Source organism: Lathyrus oleraceus, chromosome 4 (genome assembly GCF_024323335.1).
Source record: "Lathyrus oleraceus cultivar Zhongwan6 chromosome 4, CAAS_Psat_ZW6_1.0, whole genome shotgun sequence".
In the NCBI taxonomy this organism is placed as follows: domain Eukaryota; kingdom Viridiplantae; phylum Streptophyta; class Magnoliopsida; order Fabales; family Fabaceae; genus Lathyrus; species Lathyrus oleraceus.
Window position 1 is genome coordinate 435,154,284 of NC_066582.1, and position 19,925 is coordinate 435,174,208.

The window sequence follows — 19,925 nt, forward strand, 5'->3', positions numbered from 1 at the left end:
TAAGAATTTTTGGTCTATTTATTTTAAAAATTAAGTTTCAATTTTCCAATTTCAACTTTAAAAAAAATCATATGATACAAACTCAAATACATTTTTTGTCATTCATTTTAATAAATAAAATCACAAACTAAATACATAAAATAAACCATGTTAACATAAGTGACACGATGATTAAAAAATGTGAAATTAAATCCAACTCATATACTTGAATTTGTCCTAACCTATTTGACTAAATAAAATATACAATAAATCATTTTCTTAGAATAATAATAAAATAAACAACAACTCGTTTTATCATCTTAAAAGAAAAGTGAACTATATATTACTCCTTTGTGCACATCCATTCATCATGATTCAAACAGATTCAGCATCTATGGCAAACACAAAAGAAAGGTACTTTTTTGTTGGGAACACAAATGTTAAAAGAACCCTTTGTTTTCTTTTCCTTTTTCAAAGCTCAAAGTGATCAACTTTTTGTTTGTTCTTTTTCAGATATGCGGTTGTTACAGGCTCAAATAAAGGGATAGGATTGGAAACTGTTAAGAGATTAGCTTCAAATGGAGTCAAAGTTGTTCTTACAGCTAGAAATCAGAAAAGGGGTATTCAAGCTTTTGAGAAATTGAAGAAAGATTTTGGGTTTTGTTGTAATCTTGTTGTTTTTCATCAACTTGATGTTACTGACCCTTTTAGTATTTCATCACTGGTTGAGTTTGTTAAGACTCAGTTTGGAAGACTTGATATCTTGGTGAGAAGAATCTCTTTCATTCTCTTTTGTTGGTTTTTTGTTTTCCTCTTTCTAAGACAATGCATGTCAATCTTATAAACTTGTTATGTTATACTAAGTTTGTTCAATTTCATACTATGATTCTGAATTTACATTGGTTTGGTGAATCTGGTGAAAGTTTTAAGAATTTTCTGTAATTATTGTCACAATATATCTTTTTAGTTATCTTGGATTGGTTTTCTGATTCTACATAGTTTATAATACTTTTGTAGACCATAGGACTTAGATTTCAGATAGCAGATAGCAGGTGTGTCTGATGTCTGACTCTGATGTCTGACACAGACACGACTGAGGCCGAGTCGTGTAATTATATTCAATGACTTCTATTTTATCTGATTATAACTCAAGTCAATGGATTAGTCTCGTGTCTGATGTCTATCTATGTTAGTGTTTTCGCATCAGCGAGTTGCATTTTGTTTTGGTGATTTATTTTTAGGATGTCAGCTTAGCTTGACTTTCAATACTTTTTTGTGGATTGAGTCCACTGTGTGTCCGACTTTTCTTGATATGAAATCACATTGAGATTAACGACAGGAACATTTTAAATCATGTACAGGTGAATAATGCAGGAATCAATGGTTTCAATGCAGATGAGATGGTAGGTGAACATTTTATTTTTATTTTTTATACTGTTTGGTGTAATATCGGTTCTCAATAAGCTTAGGTTTTTCTGTACATGAATTTGCAGATTGAACCGATTATTAATTGGAGGGAATTGAGTCAAACTTACGAGATGGCTGAAAAATGCATAATAACAAATTACTACGGCGCTAAAGAAACTACCAAGGCTTTTCTTCCTCTTCTAAAGTTATCCGATTCACCGGTGATCGTTAATGTTTCCTCTTCGGCAGGCCTATTAAAGGTAGCGAAATGATAAAGTAGTTTTTTGTTATTTTGAAATTCTTTTAAGACGTGTTTGAATTGACTTATTTCGACATGCTTCTCAACATAAATTTGTGTTATGGCGTGTTTTTTTTCAGTACATATCAAATGAATGGGCGAAGAATGTGTTAGACGACACCGAAAATCTCAACGAAAAGCTAATAGACGAAGTACTAAAAGAGTTTCTGAAAGACTTCAAACAAGATTCACTCGAAAACAACGGTTGGCCGACGTATCTTTCGGCCTACAAACTCTCGAAAGCAGCTGTGAATTCCTACACAAGACTTCTAGCTTATAGACATCCAAAGATGTGTATTAATTGTGTTTGTCCTGGTTTTGTTAAAACAGATATGAATAGAAACACAGGTGTATTAACTGTTGAAAATGGTGCTGCTAGTGTTGTGAGATTAGCATTAGTTTCTAGTGGTTCAAGTTCTGGTCACTTTTTTGCTAGCCAAGATTTGTCTAGTTTTTGAATATTTTCAATGTATTACAGTCTTGCATGATAGGATGTGTTTTGGATGAATTCTTTGCTCATTTGTTCATTGTTGTCTTGGTTGCAAATTTGCAATAACTTGATGAATTAAAATAAACAATTTAATCACAAAGAAATAGAAGAAGAAAAACAAAAAAAAATACCATGTTTCAGAAAGCAACATTCATCTTGCATAACTGGTCTAGTGATAGAATAGTAGGTTGCCATGTACACATCCTGGTTCTACATCAGGTGAGGAATTACCACTATTTGTCCAAAAATAATATGGAGTTCAATCTTCGAATATAGTTCGGATATCAATATTTGAAAACACTAAATGAAATATTGAATATAACACCACCTTTGATGTATTTTTCATTTCATGATCATAGCACTATAATTGCAAAATCCTACAAAAATCTACTTTCATTCTCAATCAAATATTGTACTTTAAAACCACATTCTTCTGTTTTTATCATATCTAAAGGAATAAAAGAAGTTTGAATTTAAGATAATGTACGCGTGTTTTCTTTGTCATTGCTGATAATTTTTTTTTTGTTTAAAAACTAATATTGTGTCCGGATTTTAAAAATGGATAATGTTGCATATTAATCTAGAAACTAAAATTTGGATTGCTTTCATTATGATAAGTTGTAGCAATCGTGCACCCTGACATTGTACCCAAAGTTACTGTGTGAAGGTTAACCGAGGGATGTCCAAGTACCGAGTGTTGTCCATGTAGGTGTTGGAAATCAACTTACCACTAAATATGAGTTTGTTGTTCGTGACCATATGATCCAATGAATCCATACAGAGGCTATCAAATTGGGGTTCAACATTGTAATCGGGAGGCCGAACTCTAGTTATGATAGAAGAATGGTATTTGTGACTATGACATGCGAAAGAAGCGCTAAGTATCAAAAACCTATCCTGAAGTTGAAACAGAATGACACCAGAAAGAGAAAATGTGAGTTTCCTTTTAAGTTGTGGGGTAACTTAAGGCAAATGATACATAGACATTTAATGTGGTTTGTGGTATATATAAGCATGACTTGTGTTACAAGTTAAAACTCGGCCGAATAACTTTTTGTTTGTGGGGAGTGAATGCATATTTTAAACTTCATACGTAGCCCATTTTATATGCGTTAAAAGGTTGATTCTAGATTTTCAATGTCCAGAATATCCCCTAAGACAAGATTGAGTTTTTAAGGTCCATATTGATATAAAATTTGTATAAATACAGGTGCCTCCCTGTGTTGTTAACTAAAACACCACACAATGTCTCAATATTGGTATCTTGCATTTGTATTCAATGGAGAGAGTCCCCTTCTTGAATTTAGGTTCACATATACAACTTGTCTTGTCGATATGAAATCCATATTAGATAATCTCTTAGGATACCCAGACAATCAAAGGATTGTAAAACTCTATTACCGTTCACCGTTGATTGACAATGAAAGGGATATACAATTCAAAAAGTTTGAGCTGAAGACGAATGTCGATTTAACGATTATGTGGAGTACATGTCATCGTTACGAAACAAAGGGTCCGATCGAGAAGAACTACAAGATTAAGGATTGTGAAGACTGCAAGATTGAGCGACGATATTCTAAAGTTTTTGAAACATCCTTAACTATCTCTTGATGGTGATATGTAAAGTTAGGTTTAGGTTAATGAAAATCTATGTAATGTTATGTATTTTATGTATGTCAAATAAAAGTTTTATGTTGTTCTTTCCATTTCTACAATTACTTCTGATTTATGGTAACAAGGAAGATTCAAGATTTAATATAAAGATTACCCCTTGAACATTATTTCTCTTTTCGTTTGTCTTTTAGTTAGTCATAATAGAGAACATTCTAAATTGTAATATCTAGACTAATCCTTAAGCATTATGAAATTGAGTTTAAGAATGAGTTTAGTTTGGGTGAATCCAGATTTTAAAATTCAATTTTTTTTTTACTTTGATTTGACAAAAATATGAAAGAATTTAACATTTTTAGTTTATCTGAAGAATAAAATTCAGATTGCAGAAACATTATTGAATTTTCACTGTGAAGTGTGAGCAACATATAGGGTAGGAAAAACAATCTCCTTTTATTATTATTCTTTTGCAATTGAAAATGTTGTGGTAAGGATCTAACACCAAGACCCACTGGCCGATAATAACATTAGTCATCATTTGAAGTGCAATTAATTGTGATACTTCCACTTCTATATCTCATCCTCCCATAAAAAATTATAAAAAAGATTGCATTATTTTTTTAAATATTCCCATATTTACTCTTTTTTATTTACTTAAAAAATTACCGTTTTTTCTTTGCAAAAACCAAAATATGCATGATATAAAACAAATATTTAAAAGGTATACAAAATAGATATGTGATTCATATTGATAGACCTTTTTTCGTACTTTTGTTTGTATTTTTATGCTCTGTTGGATGGAAGATGAATAAAATTTCTTTTCATAAATTCTCACAACGTAAATGGGAGCAGAGAATAAACTGCACCGCTATTCTCTTTTGGATGAAAAATTCGATCTTTTTAAAAACTACGTTCATAACTCTAGGTGACATAAGATTGATATGCATGAGTATTTGAACTCTTTGTAAAATATTCAATGTCACTAGTGCTAGGAAATCAAAAGTGTCAAACACAAATGCTATAAAAACACGTTGATTGTCATAATACACTTTCTCATGTTTGATCACATTATTTGAAACGAATTTGAGAAATTCTTGTTCCATAATAAAATCTCTAGTCTTAAGTCCCACATGTGGGGAAACCTCAGTCAAATCCACACATGCATATTTCCTTTCTATTCATTGGTACATCAAACCATCAGTTAACCTAAGTGTCAATCTTCTCTCTTGTGGGTTGGTCGAGATGTTCACATACACTTTTTTTTTCTACAGATACTTCTGTCTGCCAAAGTATATAAAAAAGACATCCGTAATAAAGTTATGGCAGTATTTAAACTTTGGAACTCCTTACAATGAACTGTGTGTTTTCCAAAAATTGTTCAAGCACGCCTTGCAATAAATAGGAAAAATCTCATCAATGGGAACTAAGAAAATCATAATGAGGTATCTAATCTCTATATGTGACTATGTTGGCCTAGTCTATCAATAAGAATAGTTAGAAAAAATCTTGAACATATGTTGCTTGCAAACACTCAAAAACTACTTTCTATCTTGTGGTATAATAAAACTTAATAAAAATGACACACTCATTAAAATATGTTGGGGTTTAGAGGGGACGATGTCTTTTCTATTAAAACTGTTAAGGTTAAAATCTAGAATTGTACCACCAAGATCATTCAAAGCTCTGTCAAAATCAGAGCCTATACGATATATCTCAATGTCTCTCAATATATGATCTTATAACACCAATAATAAAAATTTCTTTTACCCATTTTACTTAAAGGTTAGAATGACACATTGGACAATTCAGTTAAAATATTAGGGTGTAAGGTATAACAATGTGGTGGTGATGGTTTTTGAGGTTGCCTTAGCTGCCCACCATTGCATAGTTTTATCATTCTATTCATGCACTATCTAATTTCATAATTACAATTAGGAAACTACTAATCATCATCATCTTTAGTTATTGTTCTACTTAATTATATGCATAATTACACATCAAGAAATCTTTATTTAACTTTGTTTATTTCGTTCATAACTATTGTTCATTACTATCACTAATTATACTTCAAACTTAGGATGCATGTCACTTACTTAACACCCATGCTATCAACTATAAGGTTGTGAAATATACATGGATTTCAAATTTATCTAAAAATACCTATTAAAAGTATAAGATACGAGGTTGAGATCTAATAGTTTCTATCCAAGAGCTCAAACATCGTCTACAACTTGTTGGTGTCATATATTTTCTTAATGATTTCAAAAACTTTTTTATGTTCGGTCTAAGATAGAGCATTCTTTTGCTGTAAATTTTGATTCATTGGAAATTTATATTTGTAATCTATGTCTGTTCACTAGCATAAACACCAATGAGTCTTCGAAAAGTTAAACACATCAAGGATGGAACTTACACATCAAGTCATTGAAGGTGTGTTGTAAGGTTAGTTGATTTAGGTGGGTGATAGAGAAATTCCTTCTAAGTCGAATAAACAACAGTTGATCTATGTTTTTTTTTTGCTACTAGGCCAAAGGCTTGTCTACAACGTAAGATAGTGTTTGTCAGCAGATATTTTCCGTAAGGAGAAACTTGCATCATACAAATTTGTCTCACTCCTTCTAGTTGCCCCCTAATCATATGTAACTATCGTATCTGTATCCGACACTTGTATGATATGTGTCAAAAAAATCAAACAAGTGTTGCAAAAAAAAATGATTTTTTATATGTTTCAACACTTGTTAAATTGGTGTCCGACACACGTATGACATTCATATAACACGTGTCACACAATTCAAATAAGTTTTTCATAAAAGAATTTGTTTTTGTTTTTGTTTCATCATATCTTATGATTTTTTTTGTTAACAAATCTCATACACTTTTAAATGAATTAAACATGTTTTGAAGCAATGATATCAATGAAGAATTAAAGATATTAATTTTGATTAGAATATTTTTAATTCTTATAATGATAGAAGGATAAATGAAACTCAAATATTATCATATAGATAACGGTGTCGATGTCCTATATTTTTATATTATCATTATCGAAGTATCTGTATCGTGCCGCGATGTCCGTGTCGAAGTCTGTATTTCATAAATAATAATATCAAATAATTAATGAGACAGATATATTAAAGTATTTTTATAAATCATTGGAGGAGCCATAAACATTGGCCTTCCTAGAGTTTCGAGGGTTTGAGCTCTTTGATGTTGAAGGTGGTGGTTAGTCCATATTTCCGAGAGATTTTTATCTAAATGAAATAGCATATATCATATGTAATATCCTCCTAGGTGTGTCAGGTTTGTTGTTAAGGTTGAAAGTTAGACGAGTCATAATCTAATAACTATCGATTATGATTCCTTTTACTCTTTAAACGATTATAGGAGGAATGAACTATATCTTCAAACTATGAGTTTCATAATTTTTTCAATTATTTATAAATAAAAGTAATATTTTTTATTAACTTATGAACTAAGAATTGCATAAATAGAAATTAAATTAGAAAAATAATGGATGAAGTTCTAAAAGTAGACTTGTTTTATTGATCGTGTGTCAAGTGAAATGTAAATTATGATATTTATAAACAAATTAATCCTAGTGATCAAGCATTGAGATCTACATAATGTAGCCTCGTTGTACTCACTACACCAATTAAAGCTTTAATAGTGCTTTTAAATAAAGTATTCTTAAAAAAATGAAGGAATATAACGCTTTTTATTAGAAGCATTGTTAATATTATTTTGAACTAATTTTTCTTTAAATATTTATAAGATTTAGCACACTTTTTATTAAAAAAAACGCACCTTTTCCGACACATGATTTTAAAAAGCACGTGGAGCAAAATCAGTATTTTCTTTTTTTTACAAAAGCGCTATAAAAAAAAGGAGTGTGTTTTAAAATCATATTTTTTAAAATAATTTCTAAAATAATCAATATTTTAAAAAAATTACCGGAATAACCACCTTTCAAAACAGATACGTCAGACTAACTGGCGCATCCATTTAAAATCAAGAGGAGGCGCCAACATCATTGACACATGCTTTAAAAGTAATGCATGGAGGCGACAAGGGTGCTGGCGTATGCATGTGTTTGCGCCCATGCTTCTGGTGGATGCATGCGATGACATGTGTGACGCCTAACCCTTTGGCGCATGCATTTTGATACTTCTTCTATAAATAATTCGCCCTTCACCCATATTTTTCACACAACTTTTATCCTACAAACAAATTTTCTTTCATTCAACTTCAATCTCCTTCAAGTTTTTGAGTTTTAACCATGTCTGAATACATTCACAAGCGAAATGTCGATTTAGTCTTTCAACGATTGGTCATTTCTTCATGTGGGTTTGGAGAAGAGAATATGTAGCTCTTTCAACGATTGCTTGGTCCCGTTTTAAGAATGCATGTTCACTAGGATATGATTACGTACTTTTCTTTGACTTTTAGGTGGTCGTCCTGAAGCATTTGAAGGTTGCCCCTTCCCAACTTCATCTCGGGGCATGGGCTTACATGAAGGCATTCTAGTTTTTTGTCGAGCATAGTCTTGGAAGTCTTCTCTTGGTCTACTTTTCAACTTATTATGTAGGGTGTTCACCTCGCAGGACGACGCCCATGACCAAAGGCTCATTAGCTTTCACATACGTGATCCTTGGTTCGACCATTTGCTTGTGATTGGGGTAATTCGCTGAGGCGTTTCCTGTTGGTGAAACCCCTCACTCCAAAGGCCTATCTCGCCTTCTATTAGTTTCTGACTGACTCTTCTCTTTTCTGTAAGAGAAGATTCTTGAAGTATTGGTCTTAATTTCACTTCAATTGTACTACTAATTACAACCGTATCAAGTTAGGTCCTCTCACCCTCGACGAGGTAACGACGAAGGAGGACCTACATTCCTGGTTTCAAGGCCTCGACTATGATAAAGGGTTTGACTCTAACAAAGTGCCTTCTTCTAAGCCGAGGAAGAAATAAATTGATACTCACGTGATCGTGAGCGCGACCAGTCGTGCAAAAAGGAAACAAATTTTTGGTAAGGTCGAAGTCCTATAGATTATTTTTTAACATTTGTTATTCCATTTTGCAGATAACATGGGCCAGTTGAAGATGATATATGACCTTTCCACAACCCCTACATATGCTTTCTTGATATATTCCAAATGACATCGTCCTTGCATTTGAATTCCAGATGCACACAAGTGCGATTAGATAACCTCTCAAACTTTCTTTTATTAGCATTGAAAAGACCATCTTTAGGAAGCTCATGCCGGTTTGTAGTGGTATTAGCATAATATCTAGAGTCTCTGAAAACCCTAGCTTTCGAAGTCCATGCATTGTTGGAATGGTTCTCCTCCTTCTTTAAGTTCCTATCTAGCTTATAATGCAAATAAGGATCTACATACTCTATAATTCCTTGATTATTCGATCCATGAATGTTTCTAGCCCGTCTTCTTTGAAACCTAGGGTTTTTGACGAAGATCTTCTGCATACACAAGAAAATGTTAGCACTTTGGTAGCAAGAACTCTCGCATCTATCACATCGAAAAACCTAAAGAAGCCATATCTTATGTCGGAAAAATAACAAAAAAAAAACTTCTACGCACGCTGAACCATACTAACTAAAAGAAAAAGAGAAAACAAATTCAAAAACAAAACTCACAAATTCATTATTCAACTTCTAATCTTTATAAAAATAAAATTACAAACCCTCATTAAATTTCAAATTTTAAGGAGAAAATTGCAAACCCTCTAAACTGTAATTTTTGAACGGAAAATTTGCAAACCCTCTCTCAATTACAATTTTTGAACGAAAAAATTGCAAACCCTCTCTCAATTACAATTTTTGAACGGAAAAATTATAAATCATCTCTTAATTACAATTTTTGGAAGGAAAAATTTCAAACCCTCTCTACAAACTATTTTTGAACGGAAAAATAGGAAACCCTCTCAACAAATTATTTTTGAACGGATAAATAGAAAACCTTATTTAAATACACAACTACCCAAAACTCCAATACACCCAAAAGACTACATTTGATTGTTATGTAGAAAACTAAAACTAACTATCTCTATTTATATTAATACTTGAATTTTATTTTCTTTCTACTATCCGATGTGAAACTTGGATGAATATACTTGTCGTACCTCGAATAATGAGAACACGACTTAGCGAAGCGCAATCGCACGCTCGCGTGATGGACTGAACAGAGTCGCCACCGAACTTTATTTATTCCTAAAAAGGAAAGGGAAAATATCGATAAAACCTAAGAAAGAACGACAATGATTATGGTCGTCGCAACCAATATCAGGGTTCGGGAGTCGATTACGCAAGGGGAAGGTATTAGCACCCCTCACAGCCGTTGTACTCAACGGGAACCATTAGGTTAGTTGTGTGCGTTAGTGTTAGCTTATAAATGTTAGGCTTCTTAAGTTATTATGAGGGAAAGAATAATATGATCAAAAGAAAGGAGGAGATGTTTTTTTTGGATTTTTTGCAACGAAAGGGACTAAACCTAAGTTTTTATTAATGAGCCTGACAAGATTTATAAATCCTGCTCCTACGTATCTCCGGGTGCAATAGATAACTCAAGACTTACGTAGTTCTGGGTAGAAAATGTTTGTTGGTCGATTTTAGCAAAAGCTATATTGTATTAATCGACGAAAACATTGTTTTACCCAAAACAGATGAGGAGCGGACGTATACCACACATCGAATGGATTTACAAATCAACATTCGGAAAAATGTCACTTATCTCAACTCAACAATTGTGGCCGAAGCATTGTTTTGCATCACCTTAAAACAATATGTCTTTCGTTTTGAAAAGATTTTTCTGATCAATCGCACGACGGCGAAGAAAAGAGTTTGATTGGTTGGATGTATTTTTGGGCTTGAAAGACGAGTATTTATGACTTGCAAGCTCTTACAACTTGTGTCTAATACTCTGGACTACATCTGGACCTTTCACCCAGGTAATCTTTTTCTTTCAATTTTATTGAGAAAAGACGTTTGAATATTTACAAATATTTTAAAGAGAAGACGAATACATAGGGCTTACAAGCTCTTACAACTTGGGCCTAATATTCGGGATTACGACTGGATATTCCATTTAGAGTAATCTTTTTCTTCAGATTTTATTGAGAAAAATACGTTTGAATATTTACAAATATTTTGAAGAGAAGACGAATACATAGGGCTTACAAGCTCTTACAACTTGAACCTAATATTCGGGATTACGACTGGATATTTCATCAAAGTAATCTTTTTCTTCCGATTTTAATTATGAAAATGATTTGAATATTTACAAGTGTTTTGAAGAGAAGACGAACACTTATGGTTTGCAAGCTCTTACAACTTGGGTCTAATATTCATGATTACGACTGGATATTTCATCGAGGGTAATCTTTTTCTTCAGATTTTATTTGAGAAAATGGTTTGAAATTAAATTAAAAATGATTAATGTACAAATGTTTGAAATTATTGAAAATTAAGTTGATATTGTTTAAGAACTCATTGTAAGAAGGTCCAAGAGTAAGCCACGGGACTGAAAAAAAACAACTGAAATTGAAAGCGACTGAATTTAGCTCGTAGCTAACCTAGAGTGAATTCATGTAAGAATTACTCTATAAGAAGCCGAGCAACAAAATCTATGCGTCCAAATGATTTTCGAAAGTTAAATTGAATTTTAACTCCGAGATCGCAACGCAATAAAATCAATCAAATAATCAACTTATCAATTGAAACAAACAATTAACATCTAAACTAAACAAATAAGAAAAATAACTGATTAAATGCTAAACAAATAAAAATAATAAAATCAAAAAGAATAAAAATGAAGAATCAAACATGAGATGGGTGCAAATATGGATAGGGGGTGTAAACACTAAAAATAGATTTGGTCCAACCCAAATATCTCAATCAAAATAAATATATTTTAATTAAAGAAAGAAAAATTTAACTAATTAAAAAAAAAACAAATAAAATAATAATGATAAAAAATAAATTTAAAAACAATATTAAATAAATTAAAAAGAGAGAGAGAGTGACGTTACAGTATCTCTCCTCTTTCTATCAAGTCATATATTTTTTTTTTCTTTCTATCAAGTCATATTTTTTTTACATAAAAAAACAATCAATAAAATGCTGATATGTGGCATGATTTTTTTTTTAAAAAAAATAAAAAAATAATAAAACAAATACATGTTATACTACCTACATAAAGTAATATTTAACTAAATAAACAAAGAAATATTATATAATAATAATAATAATAACATTTAAACAAACAAAAGGAAAATTGAAAGAAAAGTAAATCAGGAAGAAAAAAATATATTTACTTAGTGTGGTTTCTGACGGATTTAAGGTGAAAGTTTAGAGAATGGTTTTGTGGTAGCTCGCCGAAAAGTTTGGCTCGTCGGAATTAGTGGGAGTGACCGAAAAAGGGTGGTCCAGCTAGGAATGTGGGGCTATGTTCTCTCTATAGAAAAATAAATCTCTTTAATTTTTATTTTATGGAGAGTGATGAGTTTTGTAATATGATGGTTGATGCTTGATTTATATGAAAGAAATGATAATGTATGGAGTATATGTTTGTGTAGAAAAAGAGAATATGGTTAGTGTGTAGGCTTGTGTGAAGGGAGAAAGAAGTATGAGTTTTTGAGTAGAAATGTGATGAGATATCAAGAGGTACTTCTATATTTTATTTTATTTTTTATGATGGAAATATGGTATATGAGAGGAGTGAAGAAAATAAAAAGTAGTGGTTTTGATTTGTGAGGTAGAGAAAAAGTTAAGAGTATGTGTTTGGTGTGAATTCTTTTTGTTGAATATGTGTGAGAGGGAGTATATTGTGTTTATGAAGTATGTAGTGATGATACTATGAGAGAGTAATACTTTCAGTAACCTCAAACGAAGAGAAAGAAATACATTTTATTTCTTTTTCTTTCTATGAGTTTTTTGAATTTGAGAATGTAGAACATCCACAAGTGGGGCGCCGTTTGGTGCTTTTTTCTGGTCGTCCTTTTTTTCTCATCAGCCACGCATAATATATAGTAGGGATTAGTTAGGGTTGTGTGAGTTTTACAATGACCAAAAAGACATTAATGAGTATTATTAGAGTAAAAATGAATTAGAAACAAATCAAATTAAAAATAAAATATTAATTTAAATAATCAAAATAAATTCGAAACAAAAATATAGAAAATTCTATTTATTTATTTAGAATATTTTGGCAAAAAAAGAAAAATAAACGGACTCAAAATGCATAAAAGTCGGGCACAAAAATACTCGAAAAATTAAAATGAATGCACCAAAATGATCAGTGCGAAATAAACTTATTGGAAAAATACAGCGTTTCTTTTAATTTTGAAATAAATTTTGACCGGTTAAACACGCTTTAGCTGATCAAAAAGTGGCCGAAAAATTAGCTGAAAAATAAATCGAGCATACCAGATTAAATTACGTGAAACCTAGATTAATAAAGCTGGTGTTTGGAAGCTTGATTTTAAAAAATTTCGTCCACTGATTTGACGCGCATCCGTCGATTAATTCAGCCGGTTTGCATGTAGATCCAAAAAAATTATTTCGATTGATATTCTAGGCACTATGCGGTACGGAATGCATGGTATGCTATGTAGAGGTGCAACAACTATGATGAATATATTAAATCAGAATTCAAGGTCAAAATCGGGGTGTGAATTTGCATATTTGAAAACATTGGTGTAGGTGAATAATGCTGGTGTTGTTGGGGGAATAGTGAATGGTGAGAATGTTGTTAGAAAGGTAAGATTCTTATTTTTATTTTTATTTATACATTTGTGAGTAGATTTTTTTGTTAAGTGATTAAATGGAGTTGATTTGTTTTTGTAGATGAGAGGTGAAATATCTGATTGGAATATAGTAGTTTGTCAAAATTATGAACTAACCAAAGAATGTGTTGAAACAAACTTCTTTGGTGCTGAAAGAGTAACTGAAGCTCTTCTTCCCTTGCTCCAACTATCTACTTCTCCAAGGATTGTCAATGTCTCATCTAGATCTGGACAATTGAAGGTTAAACTATTTCCATAATTTTAACTAGTAGACAATTTTATGCTTTTCTTTATATATTTTTCTTGTGAATGAATAAAGTGACCATTTATAAAACTAACCAAATAGAAAGGTTCAACTGATTGAACAAAAAATTAGTCAATTTGCCGACCGGTTAAATCCTGATAACAATATAAACGACTTGCAATAGATTGAATTAGATTGGACTAATTAAATGGTGGTTATTCAAGGAAGATGCTCACTAGGCCATGCTTGTTAGGGTGTCCTTCCATTTCCTTTCTATGGAGGACATTTTGGCCTTGACAGTTCATTTGCTTAAGGAGTTTGATGAGGTTGTGTCTCAGGGTAATGCGACTAAAAATTTGGATCCTAATGGATTTAATTTCTCATTTTTCAAAAGGTTCTAGAACTTGTCGAGGGAAGATGTAGGGGTCATGTTTATTGAATTCCATCGTTTTGCATCGTTGTCTCATACTTTGTTAAGAACCCCTTTATGTTGGGAGATTTTCGGTCTATTTCCGTAATTGATTATCTTTATAAGTTGGTAGCCAAAGTTCTAACTAAGAGATTGAGTTTTATGGCGAACAAGATCATCTCCCAAAACTAGTCAGACTTTATTAAAAGAAAGGATGCTAGTTGATAGAGTGGTGAATGTTAATGACGTCATTGATTTGGCTAAACACTCTAGAAAGATCTGTCACATTTTTAAAGTTTATTTTGAGAAAGAGTATGATTCAGTTAGCTTGAGTTTTCTAGATTATATGTTTATCATATTTGGCTTTAATGATAAGTGGGGGTCATAGATTATAGTCCGTGTGTTTTCTAGTAATCTGACCATGTTGGTTAATGGCTCATCAACTCAAGAAATTAAAATCCAAAGAGGGTTGAAGTAAGGATACCATCTAACTCCTTTCCTCTTCCTCTTAGCAGTAGAAGGTCTTAATGGGTTGATTAGGAGAGCTATTGAGTTGAGTATGTTTTATGAGTTTAGAGTAGATTCCTCTAATTTGAAGGTTTTCTACCTTTAGTATGCTGATGATACCTTAATCTTGGTTGAAATTTCGATTGAGAATTTGTGGGTCATAAAAGTTATTCTGAGGAGAGTTTAAGCTAGCTTTAAGTCTTTGGGTTAATTTTCATAAGAGTGGCTTGATTGAGATTAATGTTGACCCTAAATTTTTTAGAGTTAGTTGAGGATTTTCTTCATTGCAAAATTGAATCTCTCCCGTATAGATATTTGGGTTGTCGGTGGAGCTAACCCTCAGTTAGAAGCTACTTGGAAAACTCTAGTTAACCTAGTGTTTAAGAGACTTAATTCTTAGAGTCATAGGTATGTTAGCCGGCGGGAAAGGAGTGGGGAAAGTTGTTACTCTTAATGATGTTATTAATGTTATTCCTATTTACTTCCTATCCTTTCTAAAAATGCTTGTGAAAGTGTGGAAAAAGTTAGTTAGAATTCAGATGAGGTTTTTAGGAAGGTGTGAAAGGTATTTCCAAGTTCTCCTGGGTGAAATGGTATAATGTGTGAAAATCTAAGAAAAATGGAGACTTAAGTGTTAGAGATCTCTAGTTGGTTAATTTATTCCTTTTAGTCGAATAGAGATTGAGACTAATTTCGGGTGTATACGATCTTTAGTGCGATATTCTTTCTGCCCGATATGATCTAACTATCATCTCTTCCTTGTTCAATGGAAAGTCTATTGGTTTATGCTCTTTTTCCTCTTGGTATAAAGGAGTGTCCCTTCTCTAGTCCAGAAAATATGATCCTTAAAGTTGGTTTGATTATGAGCTTATTAAGAAGGTTGAGTTAGGTCCTGAAACTTTCTTTTGAGAGGACCATTGGATAGGAAATATACCTCTTAGGATTAGGTTTCAGAGACTATTCACCATCTCTTAATTTTAAGATGGAACCGTGGGTGAGATAGATAGGTGGAAAAAAGGGAATTTCTTTGGATCGCTCTTCGTCCATGAAGAACCTTTAGTCTCAGAGTTCTTTTTTGTACTCCAAGAGGTTCAATTTAATGAGGAAAGTGATAAATGAGTTTGGAGGCATACTAGAAATGATATTTTCCAGTGGCTTCTACTTATCAAGTCCAAGAAGATCTCACTTATCATTTTGATGCTCATTTAGCGAGGGGGAATCCAATTCTCCCTCTTATTTGGGATAGATAGACTCCCTGTAAGGTGGTGGTCTTTTCTTGACAACTTTTGTAGGATAAGTCATCTTCTAAAGATAATCTATTCAAGCGAAAGATCTTTGTCGACTTGGAGGGTATCTCTTGTATCTTGTTTGGGGATTTGTTAGAATCTACCTCCTATTTATTTATTACCTGTAACTTAATGTCTGGTGTATGGTATATGATCTTTAAGTTATTGAGGTTGCAAATGATTATTTTTAGGGAGTTAAGAATTTTGTTTGAGTTTTTCTATCTTTAGGTGTTAAGGCTAAGATAAGGGGAGATTTCATTGTTATTTGACATGATGTGGTATGGATAATTTAGTTTGTGCGAAACAAACATGAAATGTGTGGATGATAAGAGTGTTTTTTTTTGCTTGGACCTGGTTTCTCAACTAGCCAAAATTAAACTCATCATTATTCTTTGATTAACTTCAAAATCTTATCTCGTGTCTATACCAATAGTCGTTAAAGAGTTCTTATTTGCTTTAGAGGTGTTCAGAGGTTTTGGTTTGTCTTGTAGTTTCTTTGCTCTGTTAATGCTGGGTTCGGAGGTCTAAGATCTAGTCGAATTAATGTTGGGTTTGGAGGTCTAAGATCCAGTCAAATTTACTATTGGGTGGAACTTTGTTGAGCATGTGCTTTTTCTGGAGTCTATTTTCCTTTCGGTTGTTCCCGGGTTGTTTTTTTTCTTAGTAGATTTTCTTTTGTGTTTTGTACTGTCTGTTTTTCTTTAGTTTCTTTGACATTTCTTATGCCATTTGACTTTGATCTTTTATTTATTGTTGACTTTGATCTTTTTTCTTATATATATATATATATATATATATATATATATATATATATATATATATATATATATATATATATATATATATATATATATATATTGTCATTAAGAAAACATGGTTGGTTCAACCAATTTTCAATTTTTTTTATTTACTTTACTTAGTCCTTTTTACATTTTTATTTATTTATATGTGATGTTGAACTAATTAAACAATAAGAGAGTTTACCATTTTTATCTTTTGTCTTACTTTAAAAATATTTAAATAAAGTTTATATTTGCCACAAGAAAGATATGAACATAAGGTTTTATTATATTTTTCTTTTGTCCTTCAAGTGTGTGCCAAATGACTGGGCAAGAGGAGTGTTTGATGACATACAAAGCCTCACAAATGAAAAACTTGATGAAGTGCTCAGAATGTTTCTGAAAGATTACAAAGAAGGAGCATTGGAAGACAAAAAGTGGCCAACATTTCTTTCTGGTTACACAATGGCAAAAACAGCTTTGAATTCATACACAAGGTTGCTAGCAATGAAGTTTCCTAATTTCCGCATAAATTGTTTATGCCCTGACTTTGATAAGACTGATATTAATGACAATACTGGATTTTTAAGCATTGATGAAGGTGCAGAATATCCTGTGAAGCTAGCTTTGTTGCAAGATGATGGTCCATCTGGTCTATTTTTCCTAAGGGGTGAAGTCATTTCTTTTCAATAAACCATCAATTTAGTTTCTAAATTGTTATTTTCTCTCCAATTTTGATTAAGTATACAAATTAACTATTCTGATTGGAATGGATGGGTTATGAATTAAATTTAAAAGAAAATACTATTGGGAGAAAATATTGACAATTTCCTTTCAGTTAATAAGACTTCTTTTGGTCTTTTGTATGTATTAACTTTGGGTTTGTATAATATAAGTAGTATTATAGTGTATATTATTTCAAAATAATGTTACATTATAATAGTTACTTTATTTAGATAGAAAAAGATATTGATTTAATTGGATGTACTTATTGGGTTGATACAATAAGATAAAATTAAATAAAGATAAAATAAAAGTAACAAAAATTATTATTTACAAGACTTAAAAGATCAACTATTCTAAGTTAGGAAGTAAGTTAGTTTTCGTTGCGCTATTAAATTTCTTTTTTGATGAAATATTAATTATGTGTTGTCATAAAACAACCTAAAGGGTCTTTACAATGTATCTTCAAATCTTCTAACACTATTTCATCCATAATAACTCACAAATTTCTAGTGTTATGTTTCTAAATTTGTATTCACCGTTTAACCAAACAACTACACTTGTCTTGCTTCTCTAAGTAACACGATTTCATAGTTAGATTTTCACCTCTTTTGAACTAGACATCTCTTCCTACTTTGTCTTTTAGATTCTTTAAAAAATAGGTCAATAGCTTGCAATTGTCCTAACCCTTGGGGCATATATGTTTGGTGGGAAAAAAAGTACAACAAATGGAGGGGGGTTGAGTTGTGTTTAATTTTAAAAATATTTAATATAACACTAACAAAGAAGTTAAATGTTGAAAATAAAGAGAGTAGGGAAGAAGATTCACATATGTAAATGATCCTGGTTTATTTCAAAATTTGAATATGTTGGACATGTGACTTCACACATAAGAGGGTTGAATAATGTGTTCCAGAAAAACTTGGTTTTGAAAACTTTTGGGTTTAAAATCAGATTTAGAAAACATTTTGAAAATTGTTTTACGATTAAACAGCGAAAAATAAAATGCAGAATGTAAAGTGCGAAAATTAAAAAGTTTAAGGGAAGAGAGAAAATACCAGAAGATATAGAGGTTCAGTCAAACAAAGAAAAAAACCTACTTCTCTCTCCAAGAACTGGTCTTGAAACTATCCAATAAACTTGATATATTTTAGTAGGTTATACTCACAAACCCCCTTATACAAGGAAAAATAAAGTTTATAGCTAACTTCCAACTAAACATAAAACTACAGAGTCAAACGATGAGTTTTCCTTCCAACCGCAGATTGAAGTGGTTAGTCTTCTTTCTACAAGAATCTTGGAGCGGTTAGTCTTCAAGCTTCTAAACAAACTTTGAGAGCTTATCGAGATGAGATTTTGAACCTAAACCTTATTTTATACCGGGCTAACCAATAACCTGTAAGATTTTACCACTGGATTGATCTCAAACCAAAACAAGATTTTATCACGGGCTAAGCTTTAACCTAAACTTGGTTTTACCACAAGTTGACCAAGAACCTACGAAAACTTTTATCATGGGCTGAACTTTCAAACCTAAACAAGAGTTTTATCACACAATCCTCACACCTAAGCTTTTTACGAGTTTAACTTCTAACCCAAATAAACAACCATAAATGGCTAAAGTATTCAACCAATGTATAAACAAAAGTTCCTTGGTGAACTTACAAATCTACCCTTCAAGAATTACAACTTTCTCACTTGTGAAAATGCTTTATCGAAAACCACTTTGGCTAACTTCTTTAGTGAGAAAAAGTAAACAAGAGAAAATTTTAGAGAGAGAGAGAGAGAAAGAACATGATTTTGGACTAGTTGTCATCATCAAAAGTTGCCTTCCTTATTAAAGAATGTCACCTAGAAGTAAGATGCAAAATAAGAATCCACAACATCTAATCTAGTCCCTTCACACATGAAGGGTTTTTATAATAATTAATTTGTATAACAACAACATCTGAGACTCTATAGTCATAGACTTCTTTGTCTTAAACCTTTAAGAGCTTCATTTTCTCATTCTAGAGAACTTTGAAAAATAAAAATATGTTTGCATACAACAATTTAACAATTTAATTAAAGAGATAAACTCAATTAAACTCGAATACAAGTGAATGACTTTTTAGAAAGACTAGTGGTAATAACACTTGTATATTTGTGGTTTTTGCTAATATGACAATTGAATTCCAAGTAGATGAATGATTCATAATTTTGTAAGAATAAGAGCCCAAAAATATTTTGCAAAGTCTTATCAAAATTTGAGTTGCTTCCTTTTTTTTAGGTTTCTCTAATATTTGATTTTTCTAATAATTAATTTGATCTTTGGAAAAAGAGTTGTTGGGATTATACTAAATTTTTCTTGTGCAGACATGACTATTATGATCATGATGTGACCCTTGAGAACATTC

General features: G+C 31.6%; 2 protein-coding genes across 2 annotated transcripts; both read left to right on the forward strand.

The window, feature by feature from the left end:
* Nucleotides 1-265: 265 nt before the first annotated feature.
* LOC127075919 ((+)-neomenthol dehydrogenase) lies at nt 266-2,192 on the forward strand. Its single transcript, XM_051017439.1, has 5 exons — nt 266-393; nt 493-745; nt 1,341-1,382; nt 1,473-1,646; nt 1,765-2,192. Exons 1-5 carry the CDS (start codon nt 350-352, stop codon nt 2,140-2,142), a joined length of 891 nt encoding a protein of 296 aa, XP_050873396.1. The 5' UTR covers nt 266-349; the 3' UTR covers nt 2,143-2,192.
* Nucleotides 2,193-3,419: 1,227 nt separating this feature from the next.
* LOC127137845 ((+)-neomenthol dehydrogenase) lies at nt 3,420-17,499 on the forward strand. The gene is made up of 5 exons (XM_051064268.1): nt 3,420-3,755; nt 13,411-13,464; nt 13,499-13,555; nt 13,643-13,822; nt 17,119-17,499. Exons 1-5 carry the CDS (start codon nt 3,420-3,422, stop codon nt 17,497-17,499), a joined length of 1,008 nt encoding a protein of 335 aa, XP_050920225.1.
* The last annotated feature ends 2,426 nt before the right edge of the window (nt 17,500-19,925 follow it).